This window comes from Triplophysa rosa, linkage group LG20 (assembly GCF_024868665.1).
Source record: "Triplophysa rosa linkage group LG20, Trosa_1v2, whole genome shotgun sequence".
Taxonomy (NCBI): Eukaryota; Metazoa; Chordata; class Actinopteri; order Cypriniformes; family Nemacheilidae; genus Triplophysa; species Triplophysa rosa.
In genome coordinates, this window is record NC_079909.1 from 1,290,883 (window position 1) to 1,303,344 (window position 12,462).

Genomic DNA, 12,462 nt, shown 5'->3' on the forward strand with positions numbered 1-12,462 from the left:
TTGCTAAATGTCACTATCCCGCCAGCGGGATACATATGTTTACTTCAATATTTTGGATAGGGCTGTCACGATTATTAAATAATCGTCTCATCGCGATTGTTTGACCTCATCGCGATGGTTTCAGATCATCGCAATTATCGCACATCTCTATAGAAGACACTAGGGGGAGCTGTAGTGCATCTGCATATTGCATATTTTAGTGTATATATTGTAACTAAAGCATGGTAATACTTGTAAAATGTACCACCACAACACAATCACTTAAAAAAAACTAAAGCATATACCATACAAATTACCTGCAGTACAATTTAATATTATTTAAGCAAATCTCAGTGTGAAAACCAGTCTACCAAAATTTCAATAACATAGAAGTAAAATTTTATTGTAGTCTTGCAAGTTAGAAAAAAACAGACTAGAAGCTTTTCTATGACTGATAGTATTTTAATGGTGGCTTCAATTCACACCTGATCAATTTACTTCATTTACAAGTATTTGGCAGTTGTATTATAGACATGTAAAAGCCTAAACCTTAAATATATGACGACACAATTTTTTCCGATGTATTTCCAAGAAAAAGAACATAGTCTTTATATTCAGAACAATACGGTGGTTTCAATCGCTGAATCAAAAATGTATGAGAATTAAATGTCAAAGCTCAAAAACAGACAATTAATCTTCATAATCGTGAAAGCCATAAAACAGACAATTAATCGTCATAATCGCAATGACTTCTCAGACAATTAATCGTCAGTCAAATTTCATAATCGTGACAGCCCTAATTTTGGATGAAAATTATTATCTTATCATGACAAACTATATATTGTTGGAAAGGTCTAGGGCTCTAGAATGCAAATATGATCAGTACTTTATGAAATAATTTATGAAGAAAGAGTGACTGAGTTATAAATGACAAGAGTATGCATGAAAATGTAGTCCCTCCATCAGGAAAAAACATTTACTTCAATATTATGCATGCACATTCTTATCTTATCATGAAAAACTATATGTTGTTGGAAAGGTCTAAGACTCTAGAATAAATATTTCATCACTGTTTTATAAAATAATTTATGTGAGAAGAGTAATTGATTCATAAATGAAAAGATTATTAAGACATTTATACGCATAAAGACATTTATATACTGCTAAATGTCACTATCCCGCCTGCGGGACACGTACGTTTACTTCAATATTATGCATGCAAATTCTTATCTTATCATGACAAACTATATATCGTTGAAAAGGTCTAAACCTCTAGAAAAACATTTTCATCACTGTTTTATAAAATAAAATATGTAGGAGGAGTAATTGAGTCATAAATGACGAGAGTGTGCATAAAAAAACAATATCATAGTAATAAAAAAAAATGCAGACATAAGATATTAAATTTTTATGTTTTTTATGTTTTTCATGGTCTTGTCTATATTTTATTGTCTCTTCATGTGAAGAATTAAAAAAAAATGAAAAAGAAGAATCTCAATGTCTTTTGTGGTGTTCAATGTCAGACCCAAAAAAGGTGTTCCTTATTGGATTCTTGTGGTACTGCGGCTTAAAACACTCACAGAAGACAGAATTTGGTCTATCAAGCTCAAACTTCATAAAAATATTGTTGGTACTTGGAACTTTGACCTTTTGATGTTTTTAGGCGGAAACACATAGATTTTATATGTTTTTTTTTATAAAATCTAAACATAATATTTTTATAGTTTGTTATAGCGATAATCATAAACTACAATAATAATAAAAAAATAAAAATACATATTTTTTTTAATTCAGGAATAATCTTCCAAGTGTCTTCTTTCAAATGAGACCAACCGAGGTCTCTACTCCAAAGCCTGAGTTACAACCATTTTAGTTCCAACAGTGCGTTTTCATGTGTAGGCTAAAAAAGGGCGGTGCCAGTTAAGAGGTTAAATAATGTAATGTGAACTTATTTCTTACTCTACTTGTGTTACAGCCAGCTCAGTTGCTGTTCAGCCGGGCACTGCGTGCTCCCAAAGCTCTGCTGGCAGTGCGAATTGCTGTACACACTAGTGCTAGGCGCTGCAGACGTGAGAGACGCATGTGAATGTTGAAACCCCTCCGTCTAGAAAAACGGTGGGAAAGTAGTGCAGCGGGATGGAAAATCACGTCAGAATATTGAAGTTAACACGACTTCTGGGTCACAGGGACTTTAAGTATATGCAGATAAATATGCAAATTAGTCCCGCCTCCTCTCAATCGCACTCCAGACGCTGCTAAAACTGAACGTTTTCAGAAAACTGAAAGACGCGTGTCTACGCAGCTTGTATAAAGACCCACCTCAGTTTATAACTTTTTTATTGAATATAACATTAGAAAAACAATGCATCAAGCCTCACTTCATAACTGTGAAATAGGGCTGGCCGATCTTCCCAAAAAAGCATATCACGATCTTCATAACAAAGAATCTCGATCCACGATCTGAATTGAAATACAGGGCTGTACATTAACTTTTTTGCACATAGCACTGGTGCTACAGAGGTTTAAAGTTTTGTAACACTGGCCAAACAGTTGTACAGGTAGCACAAGTATAAAACGTCTGTTATCATCTTTAAAAAACACAAATGCAGATCATCACATAAATAGACTGGTTAACAACAAAGGACATTAATGTTCTATACAAATGGATCAATGAGGGCCATATAATTTTTAGTTTACCCATTTTTTATTCTTCCGTGTTGTCCATTTTTTACTATACAATAGTAATATATTTGTCCACAAAAAAAAAATACTGTAGTAGCCTATACTTACGTTTACTACCTATAGTAAACTGCAGAAAAATTCCTAGATAATAATGTTTTTGAACCTTACTATAGTAAATATTGAAGTATACTACAGTTGATCAATTTACAACAAGAATACCACAATTTTCTATATCAAATACTATAGAACACTACATTATTTTTTCATTCGAGCGTTTAGGTTAACCGGTGTTTTATTTTGACGGGTCATTGTGAAGACGCTCCTTCAGTAGGCGCTTGAGTTTCAGTGTGTGTAGTTCAGTGACGATAGTTTTTCTCAAACAGTGAAAACAGTTAAATGCTCCAGAAATAAACTCTCAGTGCAACTCTGGACATGATGTTCATGTGTTTATGTCCTCACACGTTAAACTGTGAATTCACTCATACGCACGCAGAACCGGCAGATGACAGATTTAAATAGCAGGATTCCACGTCTGCATCACGGAAATCATAGGGCTCTAGATATAGGCTATATGAACTCAATGCAGCCGGGAAACGAGTTTCAATCGCAAAATAGTAAAATTAATGGTGCGCCATCGGTTAACGTCACACACAATCGAGCACAAGCAAACTTTACACAAACAAGCTGCTCTGTCTAATGCACTTGCAAAACTGTATCACACACGTGGGACCTCGCAGCACTGTGAGAGTGGTTGGAAAGCATATGAGCTCTCTGCTCTCGCGGTGCTTCAATGTCATACGCCAGTGGGTCTGTGCAGTGCTGAATGATGTCTAACATACCTTTTGTTTTAGACGACAGACAAGATCACAATCCTCATGATTCCGTTGAATAGTGGATTGAGGACGCCTTCAAAATTGATCGCGATTTAAGATTGTCAGATCGCCCACCCCTACTGTGAAACTTGCACTGTACAGATGACACACGCCTGAATTTATAACTGCCCAGCTCGTGCGGTACAGTGTAAAAAAAGATGTGTCCCTGCACAGCTCGTGCCTAGATGCGTCTCACTTTATAACGGCATGGGGCGATGTCATCGTCCATTGCAATGTTTCACTGTAGACATCGTCCGATGCTAATTTTGTCAACATCGTCCAACATGATTTACTTGTTATTAAATAAACTCACATTTTGCCAAATTGCTCCATATATTTAAGTCCTCAGTTCATATGCGCTTGTAGAATTAGCACAGCATAGTTGTCCACACTGTTCAGTAGCCTTATGGTGAATCATGCATACTCACTATCATCAGCTCATCGGTTCTCAATCGGAAGAACCAGCTCTTGGTTCAGTGTACTGGTGATCTGAAATCTGTTGTAACCGGTTCTTGTCTCGAGAACGGAAACCGTTCTAGCAGTGGCATGAACGTAAACGGCACTGCAGATCGGTGTCCATACAGTGATAAGGCAGTAATTGAGTCATAAACACATTGGAAATGTGTGTACTGGTGATCTGAAAGAACTGGTCAGCATCAGATGCTCGTGCTCATTAGTTCTCTCTTCACCCCACTTCAATACTGTACTGTTGGAGTAAATTAATAATATTTAGAGTCAGAGGGACTGTCAAACACTCCAGAAAGTAATTCAAGTAATTTGTGATCAGAGCTGGGTAGATTACTTATGAATTGTAATCAGAGATTACATGATGAAATTTGTAGTCTGTAACGTAATATTTTAGATTATAAATGTATGGTAATGTAATCTGACTACTTTTGGATTACATTTAGATTGCTTTTGACTTCAATCTTATTTGATTATACATAATATTGAAGCAGGATTATTTTGTACTATTTTGACAGATACAACGAGGAAAAATATTCCATTCTTTATCACCAACAAGAGCCTCAACATCTTTTTAAAGTACAGTATATACTAACACTCATATAATACTAACACTCATATAACTTGTTAGTGTTTACTGATAGTAACACTGAATAGTTTTCCCATGAGTTTCCTTAGGCATGAAAGGTTGTCTATAAGGGGTGTGAGAAGATATCGTGCCACAAGATCTCGCGACATTAGTATTGAAGATGCCCTGCCACTTTTAAATATTGTCATAATTCATAAAAATAGACTAAAAATTACATTAATTTAAGTTACATTTACAAAATGCGCCTTTTTTGCATTTTGTGATTTTCAGTTGAATAAAAGACTATTTTTTCATATATTGTATCATTGAGGATTACTTAAAAATAGTGTAAAAATCTTGTCTTGTTCTTGTGAATCCCATCTTGTGTCTCGTCTCATCTCGTGTGATTAGTGTCTCGTCACACCCCTAGTGTCTATACGTCCAGCCATCAAATGCTAAGTGCCGCTCCATTTTGCATCTCTGTGCGATTCAAAACCCACCCACTATCTGCCGGAAAAATCTTGAAGAATCACAAACATATATAAGTGGTAGGTAATGTTTATTATAATTTTTTAGAAAAAATTTTAAATAAAAAATGTAGGGAAATTCACTGAACTGCCAGGTAGAGCTTCAGCTTAACGGCAAATTCACTGAACTTGCTGCCATTCTGTGAATAATATGTAATCCATAAAAAAGTAACTGTAGTCTGATTACGAGTATTTTAAAATGTAGTTTACTCTAAATACAAGTACTTGATTTTTGGAATCTAATTACGTAATCCAGATTACTTGTAATCCGTTACCCGGCTCTGTTTGTGATATAGTGCATAGTGCATTTCTTTGGTAAACTGCAGTTTTATGGAGAAAATTTGTAAAATGATACATTTGCACATGGTCTGTTTTAAAACACATTAAAAACGCCACATAAACGTATAAACAACATTCAAAACTTGGTTTTCACCACAGGGGTCTTTAAAGGTTATTTTAAGCAGTCTATACATATTCTCAAATTGTTGCTCTGAAATATAGTTCTCCTGTGTATTTGTAGACACATGTAACAGATTGTTTCCTACTTAGAAGCTTGAACGATTCATGCTTTTAAGTGACTTTGCCAATGATATACCCTACAGCTCATGAAGTCACAGAAAATCCTTTCATGAATTGGCTTTTAAAACCAAATAATAAACTTTATTATTCGTAAATCCCATTGAATAAAAGCATTCACTAATAAATATAAATGTTGTAACATTGTGCTTTAAGTTAATTCGTGCTGTAATTTTAACATGATTTGAAGGCCGCAATAGTTATGGATAGAGTTGCATTTTGGCTGCCTGTCAAATGCTTTAAAGCATGTTAAAAGAGTAGGTCATTGAAATATGGAAATTCTGTCATCATTTACTCACCCTCAAGGCATTCCAAACATGTACTTTCTTCTTTGCTATAGTAATTTAATGAATATGCGGTTGGGTGGATTTAGAATCAGAATAAGCTTAATTCATCACAATTGCAGTACATTGTAAGTAGGGCTGAAACGATTCCTCGAGTAACTCAAGTAATTCGAATACAAAAAAAAATATTGCCTCGAAGCTTTGTTTAATCCATTTACAAGTTTTAATCCATCCATGTACAGTACACACTGAGCACTGCGTTTCCCCACTGACCATTATTACTAACGCACAGCCTGCTAAACTCTGTTCATGTTAAAGGGCTCTCAAGTTTCACGCATTCACCGTGAGACACACGCATTTTAGTCTGTTCACACGCTCACACGTGTTTCTCATGCTGATAAATAACTGATATCTTATTGAAATGGTGAACTGCTATTTTACTTAGTTTTAGTCTATTTTGCGAGTGAAACTTGTTTTCCGGCTGCATTGAGTCCATCAAACTAGATGTGGACTTGTGGACGCCAAATCCTGTTATTGACACATGCCATCTGTCTGGTCTGCGTGAATGAACTGCACAGTTTAACGTGCTACACACGTGATGCTCATAAATTTGTCTGCGTCTGTGCTGAATGAGGCACATACTTCACCTCCGGAGTTGCTCTGAGAGTTTATTTCACGAACATGTTATTGTTTGAGTGAAGAAACAGACATACTAAAAAATAAGCGTCTTCCGACAACATGCCAAAATAAAAGTCATTGGCCATATATTGCTATTTAATAGTAAAAAAAGAAACTAAAACTAATTTGTATAAACTAAATGCATCATGCATAAGCTGAAGTTAGTTTACCTTTGAAATTATTCTTTCTATTTTTATTCATGTTTCTTATTTATATATTTGTATTATATTGCATTTTGAATTTAATATGGCAATGGAATGTACTAAATGGGTTTAGTTTACACAGATATTAATGTATGCAATTTCAGCAATAACAACTTTAATTGTTCTAACAAAAAACAAATTAGTTGTTTTACTCATTTTAAGAGTCTTATTTTCTCTTGTATATTTAGTATTGCTTTTTAATAAAGAAAAAGTACTTATTATCCGAATACCCGATTAATCGATGGAAAATCAGTAGAATACTCGATTAGTAAAATAATTGATAGCTGCAGCCCTAATTGTAAGTCACTTTATATTTAATGAAGCAGCAAAGTATCTTTTTTTTTTTAATGTGTTAAGCTTCTGTGATTCTAAAACAAAACAAGCTTTTGACAGGTCATCTATTCTAATGCTTTTTAGATGTAATCAAAACCTGTGTCATTGTTCTTACTTTTTTCAGAAAGTGCAATGCAGCACCTCAAACATTGCCAAAGTCTTGCTCAGACCTTCCTTATCAGGAGTAAAAGGTAATTCTGCCATTTCATATAAACCTTTGTTCTGTTTGACCATTTCTGAGGAAGACGTAAAATACTGATAGAGACAGAGATACACAGACAGAGAAAGATGGCGGCGCCAGTGTATGTGGCTTGCCGTTGGTCTCGTGGTCTAATTTTCAGTTTGTTTGTTTTATTCTGTTTTATGTCTTATCTAACACAGTGCGCTTTGTCTTTACTGGTCTATGACAAAGCAATGCTTTTAAGCTTACAACCTAGTGCAAACGATTTATTGTTTCAAGCGCGAAATGGCTCATATCACTCATCCTCCTCCGTTTTTGATGTTAATACCTGGCTAACTTCGCCGTTGGCCGTGTTCTAGGGCTGTGCGATTTGGGGAAAATATCTAATTGCGATATTTTTGACAGACATTGCGATTTGATTTGCGATTTTAACTTTTCTAATTCAAGCTTCAGCGCAATATTGTTGTGTGGAGCACAGTATGGGTATGGTTACCCTGCTGAAAGAAAACAACAAAAAAACATTACAGAAATTCTAATTGTTTCCATTAAAACCATTACAAAATTCATTTTTGTAGTGTGTTTTGGGCATTATTCAAATAGGGCTTACTGTTGTTCAATTGGTTCCCAACTTCCAGATTACATCACACCAATAGAATCCAAATACCAGTGTACACTATTATAGTTTCCATTAAAACAAATACAACTCAATGTATGTACACAGGCTGTGTGTGCGGTCTTCTGAATTGGACGGTTCTTTAGTATTTATTTGCCTAATATGATCGATCTGACTCTGCAGATGCCATAATAACACACACTCTCTCTCTCCTGCCTTCTGTTTGTTTGTTTTTTTAATGTCGGACGTTTACGCAGTTGGCTAGGGCAGTGCTGATTAGGCTTAACGGAGGTGCGCTCACTCAGTTGGTTAGCAAGAATGCCACTCGAAGCGGGCTTGGAACAGACGCGTTTCCTATTTTTCACATACAGTAGCTTCCACATCGCAGCCTCTTGCGATTAGCAAATCGCAACGTCTCACATCGCGATTGCGATTTGATTTCGATTAATCGTTCAGCTCTACCGTGTTCCCTACCGGCGATGAAGCATAAGAAACGTCGTGGAAGACGGAGCGGCTTTGCCGTTAAGTTGAAGCTCTACCTGGCTCAGGAACGTGAGTCACAGCCTTTGCAGGGTCTACATGGGAAGGGTCTGGTCGGCGATTACTTCATTCGCTGGTGCTCCCTGGATCCAGTACGCAATTGGAATATTACATTGACTACATCTGCGGATGTCCTGTTCCCTGCTTACGGCTCGCCCCGACTCCACCATGGAGGAGCGTGTTTGAAACACCTTCGTGCAGTCTGAGGTGTCGTCTGAGAATCCACCTCGGCTTCGGATGGCATTGTTAAATGCCAGATCAGTGATAAATAAGACTGTTATTTTACACAACTTTTTCACTTCACGGCAGCTGGATCATTTATTTATTACAGAATCTTGGATTACTACTGGGGATCTTAGCCCCCTCTCCAAACTTTTACCCCCAAATTGCTTGTTTTTTAATTTGCCTCGTAAATCTGGCCTTGGGGGAGGCTTGGTTTCTATTTTTAAAGACACATTTTCTTGCCGGTCAATTGTGATTAATGACTATCAGAGTTTTGAGCTGCAGCTATTTACACTGCATCTAAACTTCCCATTTTTGGTTGCTCTGATTTATTTCCCCCCAAAACACAACACAAACTTTTAAATTGAGTTTGCAGACTTTTGGGGGGAATTTACACCGAAATATGACAAACTGTTGATTCATGGGGATTTTAATGTTCATTTATGCTGCACATTGGACTCATTAGCCAAATAATTTATTACCCTGCTAAATGCATTTGATCTAAAACAACATGTTAATGTCCCCACTCAACAGAGGGGACATATACTTGATCTTGTGCTGACATATGGCTTTTCTCTGTACGATCTTGAGGTTTTGGACAATGGGTTTTCTGACCATAAATCTGTCTTGTTTTCTGTTCCCTGAGTTTGTAATACACCTAAATTCACTCAATGTACCGTCACTCTCGATTAATTACCTCTAATACTAGCGAAGCTTTCTCATTAGCTTTTGTGATGCTATTAAATCAGTAGATGTCAGTCAATGTGACTTGGATGCAGAGGAGTTCCTATTCAGGCTTAATTCCACATGTGTGGATGTCTTGGATTCAGTTGCTCCTGTAAAATCCTCAAAACTTAAACCTAGATCTGAGCCCTGGATTGATGACAACATATGCTCTCTAATAAATAATGTTGCGCAATGATTGTAATATAACAAGCATGAACTTATTAACTAAAATATAACACAATGCCTTGCCATTTACCTCCGTGAAGAGACTGACGCTATCGTGCGTGGAACTGCAAAGAAACTTACAATAAACAGCCACGTTTCCTTTTGAAATGGAAAAAAAATATTATTCAGCTCATAGAAATAAGTGCGGGATTCAGGCCCGGCAACCCACTCATGCAGCCTAGCCTGGCGAGAACATGTCAAAATGAGTCGGGATGCGGGCATGCTACTTACAAGCTACAGGCAAAACAATTTTAAACAGTTGGTTTGCACAAAGATGGTTGTTAAGCCTGCTGATCCCATTGCTCCGAATAGTAGGCCTAATTAAACGTAATTACGTACACTGTAAAAAAAATCCCGTTAAAACAGATAAAGTACTGTCAGAAAATTACCAGTACATTTTCCTTTATTTTACGGACATTTCCGTTAATGCTAAAATGTAATTTAATTCAGTGCAAAATGTAAAATACAGGTGAAACAACTGTAAAAAATGAATACGGAAAATTCCTTCATATTAATACAGTATATTGTGCCCTGTTTTTACAGACTTTTTTTTAGTGTAGGCGATGTTTATGATGCACCGGCTGATGAGAACAATTCTGCATGACGCATTTAAAAAAAGAATAGACTTTTAAAAAACATAATTAAAAAGCATATCATACATGTTAAAGAGCAGGTTTCATGAATCTCATAAAATTAAGTTGTTAAGTTGTTATTCCAAAAAGTCCATGATAAATTAAAGTAAAGACGGGTAAAGAGTCGACTCCGAACCGCCCAAACAAATCGTTAGGCTTTCGAATCTTTTGAGTGTAACATCGATACGTCACAGTGTAATGCATCAGCATAATCCCCGCCTTCCCGCGAAACAGGAACACTCTGACCTGCCCGCTAGCACTTCAGGTAGTATTGCGTATACAACATGTCGAGGGGACACTGTGTTTTGTGCTGTGAATGCAAATGCACTTTGTTTTCGCTGCCAAAGGATGACGATGTGAAGGATCAGTGGTTACATTTTTTTTCCACGATACCACTGCAGTACAATTCCAATCTTGTGTAATGTGCTCGTCATTTTACCGACGACTGCTTCTCAAATTTTGGCGAGTTCAACGTGGGATTTGCCAGCCGCTAGACCCTTAAAGATAAGTCAATATCAACTTTATTTGGACTAACATGCATCTCATAACCACAAGCTGTAAGTATGATAAATACGTTATGTGTACATGTTAAATTGAGTGCTTACAATATACGTTAAAGTAATTGTGCTAATCCGTGTTGTATATTTAGTACAGCTGTAGGTTTCCAGGTAAATAACGTAAAATTAACAGTGTTACAGTTTTAATAATCCAACTCTTACCTAATAATGTGGCGGTTATTGTAGACTGTTGTCGTTCTACATGTCGTAGTATTGTACAAACTGTATCCCTTTATCGTTTAGTCACGGTAGCACTTTGCTAACTTGTCTCACATTATGGTTTTGTCAAGAGTGCAAAGTTTAGCTGTGGTCACGATCCCCTTCAAACAAAACGGTTTGCTTGTCATTATTTAAAAAACGGACTACAGCACTATATCATTTTATTATGTAAAGGTGTGTGCATTATCTTTGGAAGCTCTTGCTAACTTGCTCAGTTACTCCTCTCTGTATAATCAAAGTAATGATCAACTTTTGGATAGAGCTGTTGTTGTTCTCCAACAGCTATGACGAAAAAAGATCAACAGAAAACAATAGTCTGAATGGTTTATGAAGATACGTTTATGAAGATAAAAACTTGTGATTTGGTAATACTGATGCCATTTTTACACACAGCGTTTTTGTTTACAAAAACCTTCCTGAGATAAGAACTGTGGTAATGGGCGTTTCGTTTCTGACACGGAATGTATGAAGAAAGACCAATCACAACTGATTGGGCCAGTTGGCCAATCGGAGCACACTGGACTCGTGGTAGGGAGGAGCTTAGAGAAGCGGAAAATTTGAACAGCTTCGGGGGAATCGTTTAGGGATCTTTGAGAAATGGATAGATTCTAAATGCTTATTTTAAGAAAATAGCACCGTTTTTTACCTTTGATGCATTTGAACATGTTGTTGGGGACTCTAATACAACATTAGGACACTTACAAAAACCTTTAAACCTGCTCTTTAAGGCACAGCTTTATTGTAGGCTAAATAAAGTGCATTCATTACATATTAATGCAAAAGCTGCATATCAAGCAGAGCGAGTCTGACTATCGCGTTAAACGAATCAACACTGTACTAGAGAAAATGAAGTGTGGGACTTGATTGATGTTAAGGGTTATTGTTTTAACAACGTAAAAACTGGCTGGTGGTCCGAGAGGGCCTCAAACCGTCAAATGATTCAGTCAGCGATGACAAATCAATCACGCTAACCAGCAGGTTAACCCACAGTCCTTGGCTTTGGCCACCTAAGAACCTGTTAAAGGAAATGCAGTTCACTTTTTACTCTGGCTGATCTTGCTTATACCAGGAATGATTTCTGGTGTTGGAGATTATCTTATACAATATTTCAACGATTGCTTTTTTGCTTTTCACGTAAGCAATATGCTATATGTAATAAGCAGGATATATACATTGGTTGGCCTATATACAATTGCTGACCACGTTGTGTAACCTTAAATTACCAAACAGAAGTCGTCGTTTCTTCAGAAAGCAAGCAATGATTTGTTTAATGTTAGCAAACACTGCGCGCATAATAAAATCCTGTACAATGATCAGTGGTAAATTGGTCTGGTCTGGCTCGGTTCATCAGTGATTGGTTGACAACAGTTCAAATTTACT

The 12,462-nt window shown here is 36.5% G+C and overlaps 1 protein-coding gene across 5 annotated transcripts in view; it reads left to right on the forward strand.

Moving 5' to 3' along the window:
• Nucleotides 1-12,462, forward strand: part of suox (sulfite oxidase) — an 81,361-nt gene that overhangs the window by 9,247 nt on the left and 59,652 nt on the right. For 2 of the 5 annotated variants that reach the window (XM_057362799.1, XM_057362800.1), the window contains exon 2: nt 7,292-7,358. The exons of 2 other annotated variants lie outside the window; for them this stretch is intronic. In XM_057362799.1, coding sequence (XP_057218782.1) covers nt 7,300-7,358 — 59 coding nt within the window. In that variant the 5' untranslated portion in view covers nt 7,292-7,299. Of the gene's footprint in view, nt 1-5,002; nt 5,115-7,291; nt 7,359-12,462 lie in introns of those variants that run through there. One more of the 5 variants, XM_057362801.1, reaches the window with a different exon arrangement.